General features: G+C 35.4%; 1 protein-coding gene across 1 annotated transcript in view; it reads left to right on the top strand.

The window, feature by feature from the left end:
• Nucleotides 1–26,012, top strand: part of LOC120625386 (uncharacterized protein DDB_G0281497-like) — a 37,347-nt gene extending 11,335 nt beyond the window's left edge. The window contains exons 2-6 of the mRNA XM_039892426.1: nucleotides 4,855–4,922; nucleotides 17,200–17,358; nucleotides 18,090–18,254; nucleotides 24,454–24,555; nucleotides 25,217–26,012. Of these exons, the coding sequence (XP_039748360.1) occupies nucleotides 4,855–4,922; nucleotides 17,200–17,358; nucleotides 18,090–18,254; nucleotides 24,454–24,555; nucleotides 25,217–25,402 (680 nt within the window). The 3' untranslated portion in view covers nucleotides 25,403–26,012. The remainder of the gene's footprint in view (nucleotides 1–4,854; nucleotides 4,923–17,199; nucleotides 17,359–18,089; nucleotides 18,255–24,453; nucleotides 24,556–25,216) is intronic.
• Nucleotides 26,013–26,303: the final 291 nt, after the last annotated feature.

Raw genomic sequence — 26,303 nt, 5'->3', positions numbered from 1 at the left:
AGTATTATAAATGGAAAAGTAATCAACTTAAAATTAAATAATATAAAGTAAAACATAACAAAATAAATAAAATTGACGCCGTATGTCAACTTAACCTACACCTACTATAAAATTTCTAGATTTTACCTGGCACTGACTTAAAAATGTTGAAGAAAATATTTATTTCAAAAAAAAAAATTTAAAAAGTTTTTTTTTATCACATCTGACTGCAGGTCGCTAAAACTTTCCACAGACATTACTCCCCGATGTCGTAGCCTCGATTACAGTTAAATCTGAAGGTTATTGAATTAATTATATCTCTCAGCAGATGTTTTTTGTGTGCCGTGAAGAAATTCCGCTGGCGTTTCTGCTCTGAGACGAATCTGCATTGTGTTTCAGGTGTTGTGTGTTTTTTGCGATCTCTCGAGTAACACCTTCACTAATCGATTCGGGATCAAATTGGAGCATAAAAATATACAAGCAAGCGGTCGCCTGCGACTTCGTCCGCGTATACCTACCTCTTCTATCTTATTTTTGTTTTAATTTCACAACAAGTTATTAAAATGTCATGCAATATATTATAGCTATTAATGATTTTTACTAGCAGTTGTCCGCGACTTCGTTCCGAAATTTTGTTTCGCCCTCCGCTGAGACTGCCTACGCCTATTTCCCGAACCTTAAAATCTGTTCCATGATTTATAAGTTATCAGGTCGCAGTCAGACAGAAACACATACTCTCTATAACTCTATATACTATAACGCTGAAAACTCTGTACATAAAAAGGGAAATTTCTTTTGTGTAGAATTTCTGATTTCCCGTGAGCTTGAGAAGTATTCTTGCGGTACATATGCTCTTTTCCAGAAAGAAAGCTACAGGAAAATTTCAATTTCCGTAAGATTCGTTCTATAGTTTATACGGTAGATAGCTATACGGTTCGTTGGATGGAACTTTGAAAGAATCTGTTAATCTTGTATGCTGCTATTCTTATTTTACCATCTTAAGACCATCTCTTTGCCTTCTCCAAATGGGCCGGTTTTCGCATTTAAAACTTCTTGTTATACGTGCATCCCTGACTTATTAGCTCATTAATTTTTAATAACTAGCCTAAATACAAATGTCTCTAACTTCGAAAACATATAGGACATCCATACAAACTTCCAAAAACATTTTACCCCCTTAGATCCTAGATAAGGATAAAATATTTTCTTAACTGAAGTATATGTTTCAGTTGTTTTGTATTTTATATATTTAGATGTGGATTGTGTGTACATATAAAGTAACTCTATGTCCTAAGCGAGTGGGTTGCTTCTATAAGTCAGTCTATATATTTATACAGACATATCATTCAAACCGATTTGAATGTATGTGAGACATATCATTCAAATCGGTTAAGATATGACAAAGTTGTGGTGTGACGTCGTCTCAATCTTTCGTCCCTAATCTCGCAGGAACCTCATAGTATTTTTGGGATAAAAGTATCTGAAATGTTAGCCCGTAACTTTACACCCCTATTTAACCCACTTGGTGTTGGATTTTCAAGAAATCCTTTCTTATTGTGCGGTTTCATCGCAACAGAAACCTGTTTTAGAAATTCCAAGTTTCTAACCCCAGCGGTTAAGGCTGTACGTTGATTATCAGTCAGTCAGGATTTCAAAAACTTTGAATTTTATATATACAGATTTATAAACTATTTTTTTGCAGATTTAACTATCGCAATCGCACAAAAGAGCACAGTTTCTACAATCCAACCCCTATTTCTTTAGCGGTGTAATAATGAAATAAAAAGTAGCTTATACTTATCCCTGAATACCTGAAATTCTCTACCCGCCTGTGCAAGTAAAGTGAGATAAATTCCGCTTTTTCAAAAAATGATCGGGCACAAAAGACAGATAGACATACAGACAGACACAAAAAGATATAAAATGTGCCGTGTGAAGCCGATTAAGGGTGTATTGATATAACTGCTATACCCATAGCAGGTTAGCCCGCTACTATCTTAGACTGCATCATCATCTCTAACTAGCCAGTGAAATTGCAGTCAAGGGTTAACTTTTAGTGGAATAAAAAGCCCACACTTTGGCAGTAGAGCACTGTCATTTATTTACGTAAGTAAAAATAAAAACATGAACAACGTCAAAATATGAAATGAATTCGAAACATTGCATTAATTACATAGTCCGGAACGTTCCGCGTAAATGCTGATTATCTGTGGTAATCAGATGATTAAAAGAAAGCGGAAAAATAAATAATTCAAACATCTTAAAAAATTATATTAGATAATTCATTGAATAAGTTATTATTATTACTTTTTGCTCGCTGTTTCGCTCGCGTTTCTTTAGATTTTGTCACTCGATTTTTTGGAGTATTAAAAAATATTTTGACATCCCGCAGATACCTCTTTCTGGAAATAAAACTTATGCCCTTTTTTGGATTACGTATGTCGCGACAAACTTACGTCAGGCGTAAATATTGCAATCACTGCTGTCAAACGTCACTTTATTTACTGTCTGGAAAAGTTACGTTTGACGGCAGTAGTTGCAAGATTTACGCCTGTCGCAAGCCTGTCGCGAGATAAGTAATCACCCTGCGGAATTATTCCCTAAAAATAATAGAAAAGTACGACTAAAGGCTCTTAGGTGACCAGTAGTTACCAGTAGTTCCTTTTCATTACAGGTGCTTTATTAACAGTAAACTAAACTAACTGCACGGCTAGGATGGGCAGGATACATTTTTCTCTCCGGAAAAAGGATAAAATGTATCCTCTCCCATAGCTTTATCAACTCTCCGAACACTGGCGCACATGTGGAAATAGTATTCAAATAACATACTTTTTTTCACTACAAGTTAGCCCTTGACTGCAATCACACCTGGTAAGTGATGATGCAGTCTAAGATGGTAGCGTAGCCCGCTAGGGAATACGGTAGTTATACCCCTAATAGGTTTCTACGCGACATCGCACCGGAACACTAAATCGCTTAGCGGCACGTCTTTGTCGATGACGAAGTCGCGAGGGTCCGCTAGTAGTAATATAAATCCCTTCTGGCATGCCCGATTGGAAAGCACATGTACCATGCAGCAATGCACGCAATGGCACACGTACTGACAATCAATCCTGTCAGCAAGTGCCCTCAGAAAGCCACGAAAAAAAACGGAAACTTCGCCTATTCCGCGCAGCACACGTTAATTTTATCCCTTGTCGGGGGATTTAATTTTTATCTCCCGCTCATGCCTAACTGTGCAGCATCTAATAAACTGAGAAATGCAGTTCACTCGCATCAGTCGCATCCGAATAAATATTCAGAAGGTGATATCTTCGGAAAAGTAAATTGATTAAATGAATCAGTCGAGATTGGCCGGTCGGACGACATTTTTATGTTTGTGGAAGTTCAATTTTGCTGATGGATTGCCGTCTAATAAACCATCGCGCATCTGGATTGTGTTTATATTGACGCAATTAATATGCAGTAGTTTTATAAACTAGTAAACGTAAGTGACTATAACAACTCTATTTAACCGCATCTGTCTCGTTTGTTTATTGGTTGGAATATTTTACTACTATTCAAGGGAAGCGGTGGGTAGGCCTTCGACTTCACTTTCGGGGGAGCGAGTTCGCATCCCGGCACGCACCTCTAACATTTCTTAGTTATGTGCGTTCAATTAAAATATTACTTGCTTCAACAGTGAAGGAAAACATAAAAAAAAATTTAATTCAAAATTAATTTATTTAATATAAGCACTTTTGAAACGACTATTTGTACTGACTCTCCCACCGGTTCGGAAGGCAGATTCTACCAAGAAGAAGCCGGCAAGAAACTCAGCAGATGCTCTTTTCCAACATCAACAATTTACATTTTACATTTTAATATTTAACCACGATTTATTAAATATGTTAACACATTGTTTAAACTTATGCATTGGATAGATATACAGATTATAAAAGCATATACTCAATCCCACAAATGACATATTTGAAAATTTAATGTACGTTCATAAAAACATTTCTAAATTTAAGAAAAAATGTGACTGCAATAATTTAAACATTAGAAGTAAGAATAAACTTACAGTGCAATATACTAGGTTACATAAAATTCATAATTCGTTTAAAGGAAATTGCATACAATTCTACAATAAACTACCAATTGACATCTTGGAGATGTCTCTTAAAAAGTTCAAAGTTTGTATTAAACGTAAGCTTATAGAAAAGTCCTATTATAGTATAAAGGACTACGTAAACGACGAAAAAGCTTGGGTGTAAATTATTGCTCTAACCAGGTTGCTCTTGTAATAATTTAAAATGACATTGTGAGATGGTGATAACAAAAAAAAAAAACACCCGGCTAAGTTTGTTGTGGGCTTCTTCTTAGACCAGGACGCGTTTGGAACCCTCGTAGCTTTAGTTTTAAGTTTACGAATGTGGTTATCGCCATCATCTCACTACCGTGTAATTCTTATGTACTTGCACCTTTCGCAAACGATATGCAGGTGTCACTAACATATGTCCATTTCGTGTTAGGCGGTTGTTTATATCCTATTTTCGTTTATAAAGAGTAATGTTTTGTCTTACAAATACTATATTGTTGACCACCAGAACCGACGTTCATTAGCTCTTTGAGGATATAAAGATAGAGCTCATAGAGGCCAAATTCCGATGTTGATCACCAAGGTACTACGAAGTAGTACTACCAAGCACCTTGGCCGTAATCACTAGAAGTGATAAAGCCGCCTTTGTTACACAAATTTAAATAACTTGTTACATATTTCTATATTATTTATTTCTGTGTTGTTCTGTGCAATGAAGTATTTTTGATTGATTGATCGATCGTTTTTTGTGTTTGGTTTAGAGTTTAATATTTAAACTTTTGTATGTTTTCCAGGAAATGGCAAACACCACAAATCCGAGCACGACGAAATTCACGACGAGCACGGCAAAAAGGCATACGAGGTAAGACTGACAATGCTATGCCACTGACTTACGTGTCGCAGAAGCTTATCGGGCCAATACATAATGTATCGAAGCAAACGTCACGTAAGTCTAGAGTTTGCACACTAGGCTTTCTACAAGATATATGAATCCCGACGTCTGACATACTTGTTGAAGCGTCACGATACGAATCGTATTGTAAGGCTTTTTTTTTTTTTTTTCTTTTAATAAATAAATAAATATACTACGACAATACACACATCGCCATCTAGCCCCAAAGTAAGCGTAGCTTGTGTTATGGGTACTAAGATGACTGATGAATATTTTTATGAATTATATATACATAAATACTTAGACAATACATAAACATAAACACCCAGACACTGAAAAACACTTAATGCTCATCACACAAACATTTTCCAGTTGTGGGAATCGAACCCACGGCCTTGGACTCAGAAAGCAGGTTCGCTGCCCACTGCGCCAGTCGGCCGTCATAGTATAGGCTTAATAGTTGAAGCAGAACCTGTGTGAATTACCGTTGGAACTTTTAGGGGTTATTTTATTATTAGGGTCCCACCTAGAAGACTACTAAAGTACAAACAAACAGTTGTGTAGACATACATCAATGCGTATTAATAAAATCCTGTACTATCGGACATTCAAATTAAAGGTTGATTTACGCTAGTACGTGATATGGACGAAACACGGAGCATAAAGTTCACGAACATTTTATATGAATCGTCAAGTTGTATTATACGCGCTGGGTAAGGTCGAGCATCGAATCACTGACACCACATGGTGTAGCATAAACTACTTAACATTAAATGGTCATGTTGTTTTGGATCCGAGTTTCGTTGGTATCTCGTACGGTGCGGCGCGGCGCACGGCTCGTTCACGCAATGGTCTGGTATCACCCTTTACTGTGAATGTCCGATATTATACGGTTTAAAGATGCACCAGTATGAATGTGTTACTGTTTTTATGCTCTGGTAGATACTGAATTCTTTGAAGTGGGTTAATAAAACAATAACGTTAAATTTAGCGTCAAATGATACGTTCGCTTGTTATTATTATATAACACTTTATTTGTACAACACATCAGAATTTATATAAGACACAAAAAAAGAAACATAAAGAAAGACGTAGAATAATAGAATACCAAAGGCAGCTTTATCGCTCAACAGCAACATCTGCCGGGCAACCTTAGAATTAAGAAAAAGTAGAACAGACTGCAGGTGGTACAAAAATGATAAAATAACTACATACAATATATGAACAATAAATATAAAATAAAACACATATATATTTTTTATCCTTAACCATGGCTCGTTCTGCCACGGTTAAGGATAAATCATTTATCGCATTTACCATTAATCGCAACTGAGATAAATTATAGGATGAATGTACGTAATTTTGTAACGGTGCTATTGAATGAATGATTGAATACACTTTTTATACACCACAGAAAAAAAGCAGAAAAATACAAATCCAATAGAGCGTTAAGGTAGAAATACCCTCTGGTGACCTTATTCATATAAGCGATCTCTTCCAGGCAACCAAATGCTACTATTCTTCTTTATATTTTTTATTTCTAGCGTAAAGTCCACTGTTTACACGTGTGACGACGTCAATAAAGTTCGTCAGAAAGAACGTCATCGAGATTGCAATCTGCTGAGAGTTTCTTGCCGTGGAATCTGCTTTCTGAACCGGTGGTAGAGTCACTACAAACAGACTGACTTGACGTTTCAAAAGTGCTTATAAACTGGGCCTACTTGAAATAAATGAATTTAGAACTTTTGAATTTGAATTTTGATTCATTGACTGAGGTCGGTCGGATTGAAATCGCAAAAACTCATAATGGTAGGGGAGCCCAAGCGGGGATTTCGGGATTTACTTAAGCGCGGCAGATTAATATACAGGGGGACACCTTGTACCCGGTTAAGTACCTCCACAAAACATAAGGCCGCCCGTGAAGGATACAGGATCAGATTAGTAAAAAAAATTGACCATCAGAAATTCTCGAGCGCGTCAGATTAAGGTAGGGTGAGTTAATTACATCCTAAAAAGTGTATATTCCCGCTATCGTATCGTGGGCTCCACTACTATAAAATACATTCTGTGCCGTCAAATTGCAATAATTGACAATATTGATGTCATATATTATAATTGCATTAATAAATATATACGTGTTTTACAAGAGACAGGTATCAATTTTAAGCTAGTAAACGAGACATCTGACGGTTGTTATAGATTAATCTGTCAAATCTTTAAGGTCATCATGGCATCAGTGCCGAGTGAATCACGCCATTTTGTTGTCCATTATTGAAATTATAGATTAACATTTTTAACGGACAGTATTCTTTTAATGCTCTAAATGTTTCAGAATTTAAATAGTTATTTCAGGGATGACAAGGTATTCCATAAATTAATCTGTGATTTTAAAGTAGCTTTAAGCGATGGTAGTAAAGTTTGACCACGGAAAGTTAATTACTGACGAACTGTTGCGTTTTTATGAACTAAAATAATAATAAAAATATTATATCGTATAGAAAGTAGACGAAGTCACGGACGTCAGCTATTTATATAATGAAGTACAAATAAAGAGCTTTGTGCAACAAGATGAGGGGCGTGTATAAAACGTGATATTGTTGATGACGTCTGTAACCAAATAATGAAGTTTGTTTAAAATGTTGATAACTTTCCGAGAACTTTTCGTCACGCCAAACGAGCAAGTAATAAATACTCTTGTGACTTTATGAACATTCAACTCATTATTATAATAATGATGATATTATTATGACAAAACTCAATACAAAGTGGTTATGTCAAATTGAATTGCGTACTTTAGTAATTGTTATATTACGGCACTTTTTGTTACGTGAATTTTTAAGAGTCGGATTGAGAAATACCTAGTTGGTCTAGTGGTTAGCATGTTTCACTACGGATCACGGGGTCTTGGATTCGAATCCCTGGTTAAGCCAAAAATTTCTGAGTATTGGATTTTTCCGTAACAGAATTCTCAGTAGGTACCGGCTCGGAATTAGATAATTCGCGATCGGTCCCAGTTTTCATTACTCACTAGTGATTAAAGTCTATGATCTAAAAATGCATTGACGCACCACGCTGCATATATGCTACCATTTGGAAGAAATATCATAAGGCATATAAATATAACGTATACCTACTTCTTTGCAATTATAGTCGTTTCTCTAAGTAGAGTTTTAGTTATAATTTTTTGGGTGGCGCCGTAGAGCGTCGTTTTTGTTTTTTTGTCTTTGAGTTAGAAAGGTGTCCTACCTTCGTAAAAGTACAAGTGGTTTTCACCGTCCACGCATTATTCATCTGGCCATTTCATACTTTACTCTTTTAAAACAATTCACGTAAATAACTGGATAGCGAAATCATAAAAATACAACATTAACTGTATGTCAGAATCGTCACGCGCCACTTTGATGTGACATAAAACGTGTTTATCGACGCCCCTAGAATCTTGGGGTGACTTTCCTTTTATGCCGGTAAATCATACGTAGCATGCAATTTAAACCAAACCACCTCTTATGCTTAAAAATAAAATATCAAAACAATTACTTCAGTGTGTTATATAATATGTCATAGAACATTATAGGACTGTCTAAGAAAATTTGATAAAAGGTTGATGCCATTATTACACAATACGTAATTGTAACCGTGTTGAAATGAACGCAGTTGACAACTTAGGTTTTAGAATGCAAACTCTGGATTTCCACAGTGGCTAGTTAAATTTGGTGTCAACTGAGATACAGGCAGCTGCAGGTATATAAAAGGAAAAATACTTGTGGCATCACGTCGAGGGTCGATATTGAATGCAGAATACATTGGAGGCTTTGAATATTGGCGTGGAGGCAAACAAATAACGTTTTCAATAGCCCCCTTGATTTCATTGCTATATGAATGCGCGGAGTCATCCCGGAGTCCATAGATTTTCTTTTTTCAAGATTGCATTAACGTTAACTATATTGTTTCGAGGTATTTATACCTACAAACAAAAATTCAAATTCAAAATTTCTTTATTCATGTAGGCCTAGCACAGGCAATTATGAAGCGTTCATACATATATGTTTACATAATTGTAAGGGATGGTGATAACTTCGTTTCCAACTTAAACCTAAAGCTACGAGGGTTCCAAACGCGCCCTGGTCTAAGAAGAGCCCACAACAAACTTAGCCGGGTATTTTTTTGTTATCACCATCTCACAGTAACTTAATATTAAGCTATGAAGTTGGAGCAATTCACACCCCAAGCTTTTTTATTGTTCAAGTAATCCTTAACATTTTAATAGGATTTTTCTTAAAGCTTAAGTTTTATACAAAACTTTGAACTTATTGAGAGACATCTTAAAATTGAATTCGGTAATTTGTTATAAAATAATATACAACTGTCGTTGAATGTATTAGCAATTTTATGTAGCCTAGTAAATTGCACAACGAGTTTTTTTTGCTTCTAATATTAATATTGTTACAGTCACGTAAATAAAGAACATAAAGAAATAACACTTAAATCAAGGCGATTAGGCACTTCATACAATTTAGCATTTGACAGTAATTATTTCACGTTTACTATAAAATGGGAAAATAGGAAGAAGTTTGTGAGCTAGCAACATTCCGCGAGTGTGAAGTGAGACATGCGCGGAACGTTTTTACTGTTTTTGGATACAATGCACTGCTTGCACTACAATACAATGGCTGAATCTGTGTGAATGTTCTGTATATTCTAAATTCTGTGCCTACAAATAAAAACGAACCCAAAGTCAAAATGTATTATTCATGTAATAAAAAAACACTATTTATCTAAATATATAAAAAGGAACTGCCTGGTTAATGTAGGAATTTTCTTGTTCAACCAACAAGTCTTGGCCTGGGCAAAGCATGGTTAGATATTGGCTTTATTATAACTCCCTCACAGGTTAGCCCGTTACCATCCACATCACTTACTACTATCTAAGATTGCAGTATAGGGTTAACGTTAAGTGGAATAAAAAAAGCATCCTTTGTATTACTACTATTTACCTACTTACTGCGCTCACCAACCTGTCTTCCCAGCGTGTGGGCAAACCCTGCCGTTGCGAGCGGCCTTTAGTCCACCAGTGGACAAAAGTGTCTATTGATATAGCGGTCAATGCTTTAAAGCCATTTTTCTAATGAGGAGATTTCCTTTGCTCAGGAACTCAAATATTATGAAAATTAAGCTTAATTTGCTATACTCCGCGAGCAGCAGGAGAATCCGTATGGTGTAATTTATCCACGGTGCATCCATCCTTTACAATTATTCATTGTAAAGTCAACATCTCCTGAGGATGCTCCGGTTTCGAAACGTGCGTAGAGGGTACATTGCCGAGGATCTGTTTGGTGTGGAGTTTACGGATTAAAGAAATTATAAACTACACCATACAGATTCTCCTGCTCCAGATCCAATACGGGAGCTCAAACTTCGACCGCAGCGTTAGCTAAAATATGACTTATTATTTCTGTGACTTGAATTCACGTAAAGTTTCCGGTGGCAATATATTTAGATTTGTACAACTGAATTAGCATAACTATGTGCCTTGAATTCACATTAATCCGTCGCAGGGAAAGGGGATGTCAGGAGCTTCACGGTATGCCCCAGGGCTATGATGAAATTCCAGAAACATAAGATTTGTAATTGAATAAAAAAACGGAACATGTGCGAATAAGAACTCCATGGGGAAGTGGTGATCTGCCTTACCGTCCTCCCACATTTAAGACCTCCGTTTTGTATAGGTCCCGGGTTCGATACCCGGTGGGAGAAATTTGGGAATTTATGATTTCTGAATTATCAATTCATAATTCAGAAGCTGAGCGGAGCTCGCATCTAGCAATTCGCAAATTTAGAATTGCGAGTTTCTGGGAAATCGTTGTAAATTCCAATAATAAGCTCCTTAGAGTCGTCGCTCAGGCATCCCCTGACAGCGTATTTATTAAACATTGGCGAAAAGTGCACCAGATGCCAAACACGAAATAATATAAATGATTGATTATACTATTGAAATTTAATTTATTTTTTAATTCAAATTTAATTATTCTAATTTTTAATTCTAGATTTAATTTTGATTACTGTTTTTTTTTTTGTTTTCTTTATTTATTTATTTTTAAAATCTGTCTATTACATTTATTTCGTGTTAAATTTAGTATATGCGTCCCCGACCAGAAATAAAATGTTTTTTTTTTTTATTCTATAATTCTGGATTTTTGAATTTTATTTTATTATTTCTGGTTTAAACGTGCGATCACATTGACAGCACGTCAGTACTCCACCAATAACATTGTAATATATGGCCGGTGACGGACTGGCCTTTAACTCATTACGCCCAGCATCTAGTTCTGCGCACCTTTTAAATTCAAACTCTGTTACTTATTTGTTCATCCGGGTCCATGATGGTGGAGTCCTGCGAATAACTAGTGGTTAGAAGACCTCGGCTTCACGTTCGATTGGACCGAGTTCGAACTCCGCCACGCACCTCTAACTTTTGTAAGTTAAGTGCCTTTTAAGCTAAATATAACTTTCTTTCATGCCTGAAATTCTCCAAAATGTTCTCAAAGGCGTGTGAATTCCACCAATCCGCTTTTGGCCATCGTGATGGACTTACTCTTCTCATTGTGGAAGGAGACTCGTGCCCTGTAGTGGGCTTGCAATGGGTTTATAAAATGAATGTTTTAGTAAACATAATACTCGATGAGTTAACGTTGTCTATTGTTTTAGATGAAAACTTAAACACTCTGAGAACGATGATATCAATGTACCTAAAACAGATCACCGAGACAATAGTGTTATTTTAATACATATTACGCGTAGACCAAATACTGGCGAGGACGTGCAGCTAAGAAATTTAGCGTTCAGTTACGATGTCGCGAAACGATTAGCGGTATTGGTATGATATAACTACAATTCCCATAACAGTTTAAGCCGCTACCATCTAAGACTGACAGACAGTCATCTTGTAGTGCTCAGAGAGAACTCTCAGGCATGCAGGTTTCCTCATGATGTTTTCCTTGGCCGTTGCATAAAGTGATATTTTGATTATTTAATTACTAAAAATGGGATTCGAACTGGGGACTCCGAAAGTGAAGCCGAGACGACCTACCCACTGGGCTATTACCGTTTTAATATTTGAACAATATAAATATTTAATACCTTGATTGCATTTCAATTTATACGAATTTAACTTAGCTGGTGATAGGCTACCCTTGTGCCCCTACTATGGGCTCATGTTTGATCTTAAGTAACTCAAGTTAAAAGGAAAAGTAGCTTTAAATACGGAACGGTAATTTGTGATTGCCATTGTAGACGCGATCGAAAGTTTCCTAACCTTATTTCTTGATGCAAGGGTTGCATCAAGAATCCTGAGTGTAACGACTAACGAGGTGTTTTGGGGCGCACAAGGAGGAGAAAGCATTAAATTCTATTGAACATCATCCATTTCTAAAATTCTAGAAGTGCCAACAAAACAAAAAATTGCTGTATTTCGTTAGAACTTTTTCGCCTAAACCTTTCTTATTATGACACCAAATCTGTGGAACTTTTAACCTTGGTTAAAGTCTATATATTTTCAAGTAGGTAAATAACAGGTTTGTAATTTTATTTCAGTTTTATAATCTTTTTTTAAAAACCACTTAAAAATAACACAGATTTATTATCAATACCGAAATAATATACGGTTAAAGTCGCGGGTTTGAGCTATTCGTTAATGTGGAAGAGTGCACTCAACACTTGTATCATGTTTAGTTTTAATAAAATAGAGCATAATTTTACACCGGCCGCACTTGACCAAAAATATATGAATAGTGGCTGCCATATAAAAATGTAGAATGTAGAGTCACCGTGTAAGTTAGTTGTAGAGTCACCTCTACAACTCATTTCTAATCTTTTTTATTACGACCTCAAATTGGTTCGAGCCCCAGTAGGAACGATTTGGTTATTTATATTTCCTTAGTTTATCTACTCTGGTGACAAAGATGTGCCGAAAAGCGATTCAGTGTTCCGGTACGACGTTGCGTAAAAACCGATTAGGGGTATGGATTTGATATAACTGTTAAACAGGTTCGCCCGTTACCATCTTAGACTGCATCTTCGGTTACAACCAGTTGAGAAAGCAGAAAAGGGCTAACTAAAGAAAATGCTTAGTAAAAGCAGTAGAATAATATAAATAAAGATACTACAGAAAAAATATTAATTTATTTTGAAACTAGCTGACCCGCACAACTTTGTTTGCACCAAATCAGTTACAACATTACAAGTTTAAATATCTTTAAAAAACCTAGAGACTAATTGCAGCGCCATCTACCAGGTCCAGTTTTATTTCCAAACTATATTCATCCATACATCGATCCTCACATACTTTCGCATTTATAATATTAGTACGATGATACGCATGCATTCGATCGTTATCCCACATGCCTTGCGTCTTGCTGTTATATGTGAAGAGTTATGTCCTTTATCTCTGACAAAAGTTCATTAAAATTAGACAATACATGCTTGATAGTATACACTTTTAAATAAAAAAAGAATTATTCAAATCGGTTTCAATTTAACGGAGCTATAAAGTAAAATCGATAAAAAATTGCATCCCATTTCCCGTAGGAAAGTTATAGTTTATCGGGATTAAGAGTATCCTATATGTTGAATATCAGCTACCACTATGCCGCATTTTATATAAATCCGTTCAGTAGTTTTCACGTGATACCCGGACAGACAGACAGACAAAAATTAAATATAAATCTGTTTTGGACTTAGTATCGATTATATAGCAACCCCCGGTTAAAATTTTCAGAAAAAATTTAAATGTACAGAAATCTTCCAGTTACAGTTTTATTATAAGTATTGATTTTGAAATATGAAATGAAAGCGGGCCTAACTGATTCCGAGGAACTTTGCGTTTGTTCTATGTCGCGGTCTGTAGTAGGGGCGAGTCGTGAAAGTTCGCAAGTCAATTATTGTAGGCGGCAGTGCGCCTACCTGCCTCCAACACTAATTAACACGCCCAACAATGCGTACCGCTCAATCCCAACTCCGATCCGAGTCCCCTTTGAACTTCAAACTTTAATAATATCTACCTGTATTCATTGTGTTGGATTGAATGCTTACATTCTAGTACCTGGAAAAAATATATTTATTTCAAAAACATATCAATGTACATCGATTTATTTTATTTATTTATTTAAACATCTTTATTGCGTAGTATAGGATAAATTAAAAATATACGTAAAAAAAATTGTGGCAAAAGGCGACCTTATCACTAATAGCTAGGGATGTAAAGCGACGAATATCGTCAGGAAGTTCATTCCACAGCTTTTATAGAGAACGATTCCGAGTAACTTTGAGATTTACATTTCATTTTTATAACTCTGAGAATATTCCCCCTAGCCGATCGCTGAGATCCTTGAGACGGACACGGGCCAAGGAAATTAAAGCGTTGTTTAAGGTAGAGTGGTGTCCAAGGATGAAAAAGAGTCCAATTCGCGGACGATACTTGCATCATTTTTGCTGGTCGGGACCCTGACAAGATCTGTGAAGCATTGCAGATGGATTTTAACACCCTGACCATGTGGTGTCACGATGCGGGCTTAGTTCTTAATGTGAAAAAAACCAAACTGATTCATATTAGATCACCATATCTAAAATTCATTCCCTTTAAAAATATTATAGCTCACGATCATGCTTGTCTACACAGTGTAAATTATAATTCATGTAAGTGCCCTTCGATTGAGCTAGTCGACCGATATACCTATCTTGGTCTTACTATTGACTGCAAATTCAACTGGAGTTTCCACATAGACTACGTATGTAATAAACTGAGGCAATTTCTCGCAAATATAACTATTTTAAATCGATGGATTCCATTTAAAATCAAATTAATGCTATATAACTCGTTCGCTCTTACTTACGTACAATATGGTCTCAGTAGCTACGGTCGTACTTATAAAACTTATCTCAATAACATATATAGCTTACAGTTAAGAATTTTAAAAGCTATTGTCTCACATTCCAATAAATCTAAATACGACGGTAATGATCTAGGGCTTTTTAATCATTGTAAAACATTACCTGTTCAGGAACAGTTTAAATATACTTTATTGAAAAATGAGTTCTTTAATAAGAAGATACTCCGGAAAAATGAACATCCTGTACATACGCGGACGATGACTGCCAACCGCATGCTCATTACGCGCGCTAACAATACATACGGTGAGCGTACGACCGCCTTTTTGGTTCCGCGATTCATGAACGAACTACCTTCAACGTTGATCCAAAATGTAAATATTAGAAACATTAAGCGTAAACTCAAAGAATACTTTTTAGCGAAGTTAGTTGGCTGACTCTTTTGTATCTCGTATAGTTTATATTATTTTGGTACTTACTACTATTAAAAATTAAAATTGACAGTCTTACTTGGTTCCTATCGTTCTACAATGTAGCAGTATGTTTTTCCCACAGCTGGTTTTATTCTTTTAATTAACACCTTAGGTAATCGTTGCAGATAGGCACCGAGGACAAACCTCTGCGGTTTTTTCGGTGTTTTTATACTAACCATTTTATTGTAATTGCTTTATTTGATAAATAAATAAAAAAAAAAAAAAAGAGTAGAATACAGGATTAATCGATATGTATTTCTTTATCTAAATTAATTGGAATCGATAATGGATTCTTATTTTGATAATTTTTATAGTATATATATATAGACACCTGAACGAAGTATCAATTTTATAAATATAAAATGCATATGAAAATAACTGTAGCGCCATCTAGTAGGAAGGTAGTCGGTATAAGACTGATATAAATGCATATACTAACATCGGTATCGGCAGTTCGAGAGCCGTAGTTTAGTGGTCAAAGCGATTAGCGATTGCCAGGAATCGCAGGTTCAAATCCTGTCAATTCCAAAAAAATTTATATGCATTATTAATTTATAAAATCGACAATGGATTCATTTCAAAAGGCATACGACAAGTTATTGAAATACTTCTTGCGACTTCCTGACGCAGTGGTGAGTTAAGGTACCGGTACACTCATTCTCCTTCTAACCCCAAAGTGGGTCTTATCCATTTACAGACTCCAGTTAAAATTGCACAGTTAATATTGCTACACATCTGTTAAATAGACTGTTTCTACGGGATGCTTTTAAAAAGAACAAAAAACGTGGACGAAGTTAACAACAATTACTTGTTTAATAAAGAATGACACCTTTGTCAGTTTCGTCTTGGTAGAGTCGGTGGTAATGTTACCATAAACAGACTAACATGTCTTTTCAAATGTGCTCATAAACTAGTACTTCTTGAAACAAATTAATTTTAAATGTTGAATTTTGAATTTAGTAACGATAAAATATGCCATTCGATAATTGCATAGCGCAGTTGTGTGGAATTTAGCTGCAATTACCTAAAAGCTAGAGCGTACTGTATATACCAAAAAGGATGATTCATATAACAATTACTCCACTCCTATATTTCCATGTTTGAAAGTAAGATATTCTTTATTTATGGCAACAATATATTACAGATACAGGAATATATGGCACTTACAATAACCTAAAATAAACGTAGGTATAGACGTCTACAGCGTCTTGGTCGCTGTTGAGTACAATCAGATCGCAATCAATCATTAGTTTTATAAAAATAATAGTATTTCGTCATCTCAATATAAAAAAAAAGTTTATATGTAATATTAGTATATATATATATGTAATATTATACTAGCAAATTTAAAAAGCAAGCTTAGCAAATTTAGGTATTTCGCTACCCCGTTTCATGTAATATGTTTCTTCAACCAAAGGTTGTCTGGGGGAGATCGCTTTAAGCGATGTCTTTGCGTATATATCTTTTACTATCGTTTGTATTGTTAACCTAGCTTTCTATTTGTATGTGCAAGACTTCTTCTTGTTCTCAACCGCTGGGTCTTCTTCGCGTACCGTCTCCTTTATTGAAAATTTTAACTTTAGATACTTTTGCTCTAAATAATGATTTGATGCTTTTCATAGATCATTGGCATACCATTAATTTTCTTCTATATTAATATTAACCATAATATTTTTTTGAAGCCAGTCATCCCTCTATCTGCCTACCATTTGTATCATAAGAGGAGTTCGTGCTGTGTCCAAAATATTCAAATTTGTTAGTTACTTGTGTTGCTGGAACTCCACAAATGTCTTTTGCGGAGAATCCCTCACACAACGGTCTTGTGCTAATTGTGTGCAGCGCTCCCTGTGATTTTTTGGAGTGTTATTTACTTAAACATTTTACCTTTCCAGGGCATCCACAAAGATACAAAGTCCAACAAGGGTCACCACGACAAGGAAAATCACTTAGATAAGTACAACGACCACGGTGGGATAGACAAGAGCCACCACGATGAAGATAACCACTACGGCTCCCACCACCATGAGGAGCATGGGAAGAAACACGCGAAGGTCTGTATACAATTTGTGTATGAAGAACCATGAATAGCTATTCAACCCACAGGAGTAGCAAGGGGTTTTAAGCTCTTCGAAATTTCTAGATTTTAATTGGATGGGTTTAGATGATTCTTCTAAGATAAGAGCACAGTGAGGTGCCTCAGCAGTGAGGTGCCAACTACGTCTATCTTATAACTCTATTTATTTAAATAGACCTTTTGATGTGGAATCATAGGCTGGGAATGATGATGGATTTCTATAGTATTACAGGGCAACCATAGGTTTTAATGAATTAATTTACACGTCATATACAGTTTCTACAATTTATGTCGTTAATAAATGACGATTTAGTTTTTGATGTAAACGCGTCTTGCTATTTAAGAAACCTATTTACCCTTTACCGGCCCACTGCAGAGCACGGGTCTCCTCTCAGATTGTGAAGGGTTCAAGCCGTATTCTGCCACGAAAGCCAATTGCGGATTTGCAAACTTCACACACCTTCGAGAACTTAAAAGAAAATGCTAAGGTATGGTTTCCTCACGACAAAGAGTTTTTTCCTTCAACGTTAAAGAGAGTGATTGCGTTTAAGAGAGTATTCATTGGTTAAATTAAAAACGTAGTCCATAAGTCGTAGTCTATAAGTCAGAGGTGCATGCTGGGAATCAAACTCAGTCCTCCCGAAAGCGACGCTGAACCTATAATCACCGCTTCTTTTATATTGCCATATACTCATTTCTAATCAACAGTACGAAGAATCCGGAAAACATTCAAAAGGACACAGCACAAAGGGCAGTCACGACATCCACAAGAAAGAAGAATACGAGAAGAAGGTGGAATTCTTTGAAGAAGAAGGAGATTCCGACGAGGAAGAATTCGACGGAGGTCATGGCAGTAAGAAGGAACATTCCTCGGTAAGTACTTATCCATACAGGTAAGTGAATGTGAATCAAGAAAGCAAATGAAAAATAATTAATAAAAATCTCATGCGAGAGAATGAAGCTGAATTCAAAATGAACTTTGAATAAGTCAACTTAAGGATGAGTTATTAAGTTAGTTGCTTAGCACAAATCGATCAGAATGAAAACTACACGGTACAATAAATATGAAAGAAAGAAATGCAGAAATATGAATAATATTCATAGACCAATGCATTGAGTTCGCAATCGCAATTCGATGAAGAAACCTGCGATATAATTTAATGCGAAGGTGAGTAACTTACGGAGAATATTTAATGTGATTTAATTATTATTCAATGAAAAATATACATTTTTAAGTAAACATAATAATACTAAATATATTATGGCGTAACAAAAACCCAATCCGGTAAATCCGTACACCGGTATTCATCGTTCAGCGCTCGGAATTATGAGTAGGTAAGTATTTTTTAAAGCTACATACAAAATATGATAGGTGAGTGAGCGTAGTTCTAAAAAATAATGGTTGCGTTGCAACTAGTACTATTCATAAAACCGATACATAGAGAGACAAAAATTCGGAGGACTAAGAATTGAAAAAGTAATATAAATGAGTGCTGAGTGAGTCCATTCATATTGGCGAATTAAGGATAAATTTTCAGATATCTAAACAAAAAGAATGAATGGGCAGCAGAAGTGACTAAAGCAGATTTCTTGAGATAAAAAATAATGCAGCGTATTTTTTTGTTCGTCTTAAGAATGTCAAACGCTCGAAATAGTAACACAATTCATTAGTTATTTTTTCATTTTTATATCGAAATGAAGTCAGCTATATATTTGCTTAAAAATCTTTACTTTCAAATTTTTATAATTCAGAAATACTAACATTGCTTTTAAGAAAATCGTTTCGGATTATAGCAATAAAACTCCAACGTTACAATTTTCGACCAAAAGTATTTATTACAATTTCAAAGTATGGGTAGACTATTATCGATAAAATTGTACCGTAAAAACTCAGGTGCACAAAGTGTATATTACAACGCAAAAGGGTTGGATAGTATCCGTAAATTTTCTAAAAGCTTAGTCCCGAAGGTAAAAGTAACAATTTATTTAAGTATATGTTACTGTGGGGATTTGGATGTACCTTAGACGCATTGGATTAACGCTGTACCTGTGAATTCAACTGTAAGAATAGGGCTTCGTTCAGAAAGTAATAAGAAATCTTCTATTAGAAGCCGGATTTCAAATTAATTAGGAGTCATAACGTTTTTTTGGTTTTACTATCACAGTTTTATTACTTTTTATGACGTCAAAATGTCTTAGTCAAAATGTCTCTACTAAATTATCGTAACGCACGAACGATTTGTGTCCATAGAAAGTTTGTTCATTTACAATCGTTTCATTTCTTTGCGATACCATCAACTGTAAGACCTAGAAACATTCGAGTGGCACTTTTTCAATCGATTCGTGGTTATAATCTCGCAATAATACTAATGTCGGATCAAAATACAATTACAAAATGTCTAGACATTGATTGCTCTGTTTTTTGAGTACTTAAGATTTAAAATTATCTTAAGACGAAATTTTCTGTAACCGTTAAAAAAAATGAGAAACAACTTTTTATAATTTAATTTTTAGTCCATAGAAATAAAATAAAACAACTATTCTCAACAAGACTTTCCAAAATAAATTCAAGGTCTCAGATTAATTTAAATTGAACCTGTTCAACTGTTTACTTTATTAGCGCCTTTTTAGAAAAAGCTAAATTTGCTCACGTTACTTCAACAACAAGTTTCAATAGACTACGAGATGTTATTTGCGATTTGGAAACATTTCTTGCCTTCCAAAATTTAATTTGTCTATTAGTTTTTACTTAACAAATCTTGAAAATGGTGCAATTGAATACGAATTTCCCAATTTATTCACTAGAATTCAAATTTCCAGCATCTTGCCATACACACACTTTCAGATATATTCCTTAGATGCTTCAGAAACAAATGCTGACGTTGTAAAAAGTTACTGCTGCGTTTCTTGTTCCTTCTTCCGAAGAATCAACCGTTTAACCATTGTTTTACTGTGCTTACGAATAAGCCTATTTGAAATTAATGAATCATGAAATTTGGTTCGAAGTGAACCACAATTCAAATAAGGTTCATCAATCAAGTCGCGTCGAAACTGTCTGTGGAAAAATGTATAGATAGTATTCAAACTCTACTTATTTAATTCTATCTACTAGAAATACTGTGATCACTCCTGCTTGATTCCGTCCCTTTGATCGCTAATTGGCCATATGCATGTAATACTTACAAGACTACAGCGAAACAACATGGTCTTTTTGTAACAAAAACAGGGTAATTAAATTATAAAATCGGTAAATACGGTATAACTCTACACAATATCTAGAGCAAAGAATGTTTCCCCACCCACTCACCGTTCATTTGTTGGCAGTGGGCGTTAATGGTTATGGCACGTAATATCGTGGCACCATGTTTATAATTCCCAAAGAAGTGTATTTGTTTTTTTTCCCTCAACCGCTGAACGGTTTTTGTTGACATTTGGTGCGGGGATAGAGCTTGCATCCTAGAGATGGACATAGGTTACTGTTCATAACTGCAGCTAACGTGAATAATCCATAAAAGTAAAATAAAAGCCAAAAATACCTTTATTCAAGTAGGCCCCTTTTGATGCTTACATAACATGAGAAATCACCATATTTGTAAACATAAAACTAATGCTACGAGGGTTCCAAACGCGTACTGGTCTAAGAAGAAACCCACAACAAACTAAGCCGGGTGTTCTTTTTTTTTTTTTATTCAGCTTGAAGTAAGCCCTTAACTGCAATCTCACCTGGTGGTAAGTGATGATGCAGTCTAAGATGGTAGCGGGCTAACCTTTTAGGGAGTATGGTAGTCATACCCCTAATCGGTTTCCACGTGACATCGCAAAGGAACACTAAATCGCTTAGCGGCACGTCTTTGTCGCTAGGGTGGTAACTAGGCAGGCCACAGCCTCCCACCAGACAAAATTTGTTATCACCATCTCTCATTGTCATTTAAAATCAATAGAAGAGCAACTTGGTTAAAGCAATAATTCACACCCAAGCTTTTTTATCGATATATGGTCCTTTATACTATTTATCTTGTAATCATGACTAGTTTTTATTTTATAATCATAACAATGTTTTAGCAAATGGAATCGCTAATTTTTTATATGGAAACAAATATATTGGATTGAATTATTTCAAGCACTCATAATTCCAAAATTCAAAATTCATTTATTTAAAGTAGGCCTAATATAAGCACTTTTGAATCGTCAAGTCTGTCTGTGTGTAGTGACTCTACCACCGGTTCGGAAGGCAGATTCTACCGAGAAGAAGCCGGCAAGAAACTCAGCAGTTGCTCTTTTCCAACATTAACAATTTACATTTTACATTTCTCTACATTTTTTACATTTTTCTATCTTGTGAGAGATGAAAGCGGAGCCGGATGCTTCCAAGCAACCTTGTCATTAAGAAATTCATCAATTGTATAATAACCTCGCTGTAATAAATGTGTTTTAACACATTCTTTAAACTTATGCATTGGTAGGTCCAAAATTACCTTAGGAATCATATTATAAAAGCGTATACTCAGTCCCACAAATGACTTCTGCACCTTTCGCAGACGATATGCCGATGTCACTAATTTATGACCATTTCTTGTAAGTCGACTGTTTATATCCACTTTTTGTTTATAAAGACTAATATGTTGTCTTACAAATACTATATTGTTATAAATATATTGTGAGGCTACCGTAAGGATACTTTTTTCTTTAAAATTTTCACGGAGGGATTCACGTGATTTAAGTTTATATATTGACCGTACAGCTCTTTTCTGCAATATGAATATAGTTTCAATATCAGCATAAGCTTTGCCCCATAATAAGATCCCGTAAGACATCACACTATGAAAGTACGCAAAGTAAACAAGTCTTGCTGTTTCTACGTCAGTAATCTGTCTAATTTTCCTGACGGCGTAGGCAGCCGAACTTAGTTTACCTGCTAGTGTATCTACTCGATTGACTCGAGTCAATAGAAACTGTATTTGTCCCTGCAAATGTGAATTAGTACATCGCGAAACACGTGCGGTTTATCATATAAAATAATTCACCAATTTCACTAGCAAAAGTAATTATCTTAAAGGTACACGTATATATACTGGAACTTAAATATTGTAGAAACTTTTTATACAGGGATACACAATCCCTGTGTTTTTTTCGGGACACCGACTCTTTTTTGGAACACTATCTAAAGCGCTTCGGATTTTATAGTCGCTCTCTTAATTTAAAAATCGTCCACTGAGTATTTATATCCACCCTCGTTAATTTTTAATTCGATTATTTAAAACTAATTAAATTTTTTATCGGTTCAGGTTAATTATTTCCCACTTCATTGTATATTTATTATTATTATCACTAGTTCAGTTAATTTTATTCGGTAACATTAACTAAACTTATGACTGAAATAAATTTAATGCTACTCAGTTAATTATTTCAGTGTCGTATTAGCGATCGCCATGTAATTTTTATATCTCTCGATACCCTGACAGACATGCCAACTCAGTTTAGTCTAGAAATCAGTGTACTGTATAATTCTATTGAAATCAAATAAAATGTTTTAAAATACCCTCTTGTAAAGAAAAATGCAAATTAGTTATTTATTAGCAGAACGCTGCAAACGAGTGTCATAAAATATTTTCTCAGCTTATCTCCGAGGAAAGTTTAATTAAATTATCCTTTAGTCGTACTGCAAGTTTCTTTTGCGAGACTCTCTGAATATTTATTATTTTTCTCATAGTTTCATCTCGTTAATAGTTTTAATGAATTTCCCTGGTGATTCTCATCGAAGTAACAATTTCACTATTAATAGATATAGAGTTATAGTCAAATTGTATAATAAAAATAGATTTAAAATTTAATTTTGAATTTTAACTGTAGTATCGATTAATAGACCCCTATTTATCGCTATAAAATGTAATTATGCTTTCTCTGACACCACATTGGTTTACAAAAACGTTGTTTTATTATTGGCTTCATCTCGGTAGAGTCTGCTCACCTAACGGGCGACTAAAAGCAGACATGCTTGACGTTCCAAAAGAGCATATAGTGGTAAAAAAATTATATTTCAAGAAAATATACCTAATCTTTACACATCTTAGAGTTCCACCTACGAAGGAAAAACGGGGAAGATGCTTTTATGTAAGAATGGCATTTAACAAGTTATATCCATAAATTTGGTACATATTTCGCCTTTCATTTTCATTTAGCTTTGCCCTGTAGCTTGCTCTCCTGAGGAAACCATTCATATATTAATAAGGACCTATTAGGATGGTATTTCATACACCAATTTTATTGACACTCATCAAAAACATAGTAAAAAATAATGTAAGCAAATTATGGCGTTTATATATATATATAGGCTCTAGTACAGGCTGCCAATTTACTGCCATAAAATTATTTTTAATGATATCCTCATCAATCTGTTTACGATAATGGCAATTGTAATAATGTTGACGGCCGACTGGCGCAGTGGGCAGCGACCCTACTTTCTGAGTCCAAGGCCGTGGGTTCGATTCCCACAACTGGAAAATGTTTGTGTGATGAGCGTTAAGTGTTTTTCAGTGTCTGGGTGTTTATATGTATTTTCTAAGTATTTATGTATATATAATTCATAAAAATATTCATCAGTCATCTTAGTACCCATAACACAAGCTACGCTTACTTTGGGGCTAGATGGCGATGTGTGTATTGTCGTAGTATATTTATTTATTTATATTTATTTATTTAATGTAAAAATTTTAACCACTTTTGTTTCCACTTTGTCTGTTAAAAAAGAACAGAAACAATACGAAAAAGACACGAGCAAGAGGCGAATACTTTTTTCAGTTACTTTCTCTGTCGTCAGCATTTTTGTATTTTGGTTTTTTACTACACAATAGCAATAACATTATTCGACATGTACGTTACATGAAAAAGTTATACAGTGTAGTGAGATGATAGCGATAACTGCATTCATATTTATATGTTCATAAGAAAAACCCACACAACTTAGCCAGGTGCTATTTTTGCTATCACCATCCCACATTGTAATTCAATATAACCAATGTGAGTACGACAGTTAGCAACATTTGTGCGTTAACACTGTATTATTTTCTTACAGGGAGGCCACTTCAAGAAAGGTCAGCACCACTCCAGTCACGGTGGGCACTCCAAAGGAGAAAAGGGAGACTTCGCTAAGGGCGGGCATGGTCATCACGCCAAGGTAACATATTAAAAGATTTCCAAAAGACAAAATCAAAATCGGTTCTTTCGTTCGGGAGCTACGATGCCACATACAAACAAACACATACACACAACCACGTCAAACTTATAGAACTCCGTTTTTGCGTCGGGGTTTAAAAATTAAGGTGTTCTGACATGTAAGTATTCGCATTTTTTTTTCAGAAACTTTTATTTTATTTTATTCCTCTAGCCCTTCTTAGCCCTATAGTCTTAAACAACCACAACGGATCGAAGTTTCGAAGTGGTTGTCAACGATTGACAGATTGTGTGTGATTCAAAAATATTTTATTCATGTACACCTTATTATAGGCACTTATGAAGCGTTCATACATTTAACATGTTACACTAATATTGGTGATGGTGATAACATTCGTTAACTTAAAACTAAATCCAAGAGGGTTTCAAACGCGCCCTGGTCTTAGAAGAGCCCACAACAAGCTTAGCCAGATTCTACCTACCGCTCAGAATTAGAAACATACAGTACCTTCATTCATCTACTATTACAACCGCCTGTTCGAGAAACACTACTTAAGTGGAGTAGTTTTTAACGCAACAATATTAACCGTGTACACGGTTTTTATTTGTCCTTAATTCCGTGTCCTACCGTTGTCATTGTTTCAAAATAATATTTTGTTTCTCAGGGTCACAAGTCCGCCGACGGGCACGACTCTCACGGCGAGCACGGTGACAATCACCACGAGAATGCAGGCAAGAAGGGAGGTCGCAAGTGGGTGTACCACCACGGCACGCCCGCCAAGACCCACAACCTGGTGCCCATCGACCGGCGGACGGCCGGCTACATGCATGGGCCCATGTACTACGGCTAGTTTTATGAGTTGAAATTGGACACTTTAAAAAAATTGCAAGTTTTAATACCCACTAAAGCGAAGGCCAAAATGTTGCGTCAACCTGCATCCTAAAGGGCGTTCAAGTTTGCGACCAATCAGAACTCTTCCTCAAAAGGCGCGTCTAGTGATTGATCGGACGCCGCGTGGCTAGCATGAGCAGATTTTTTTTTCTCTCGAGAAAGGACGAAATTTTATCTTTTGTCACAGTATTCAAATTCAAATTCTATATTGTGAATTCGGGTGGTTGAAATACAGATACAGAATATAGATGATTGGATGGATAAATAATAAGAACAAGGCAAATTCCCTCTTCAGCATGCAATATTTTACAAAAAACTCTCCGAGCATTGGCGCACGTATTAAAATGTCCAAATAATAATGATATCATTTTTATCTCCTGCCTACGCTAGCCTATAAAACGCGGAGCAGGAGGCAGGTTTGACGCCAGAGTTTTGACTTGCCCTAAAAAATATAGATAATTTTATTTACTGACATATGTGTACTGCCACGTTCCTAAGTCGTCTCCATATTCAACATGTGATTTAAAACGTCGCGGAAATACGTACAAGAATTGGAGATGAGAAGTAACTATTTGTTGTCTGTTGTTATCAACAGCACTGCAGAGTGTATATCAGTAAAAAAAACGATAAAACCGATAAACCGAAAAGACGAAATAACCGATTAAGCCTTCCATTAAGGTAGGTAGGTAATCTTAGTTTCTAACGGAGAAGAGCTATGAAGCCATCTAAAAAAATTGGCAAGATCATAATATTGTCAATTATTTACGGGAGTCGTGTACAGCCAAATCAGACCTAAAGTCTAATTTCCAGACTATAAGCAAACAGTTCTGTCTTGGTTTTTTTTTATATTTTCTATGAAT

This window comes from Pararge aegeria, chromosome 7, assembly GCF_905163445.1.
Source record: "Pararge aegeria chromosome 7, ilParAegt1.1, whole genome shotgun sequence".
In the NCBI taxonomy this organism is placed as follows: domain Eukaryota; kingdom Metazoa; phylum Arthropoda; class Insecta; order Lepidoptera; family Nymphalidae; genus Pararge; species Pararge aegeria.
The sequence above is the reverse complement of the archived record's forward strand: the minus strand, read 5'-3'. Positions and strand labels throughout refer to the sequence as shown.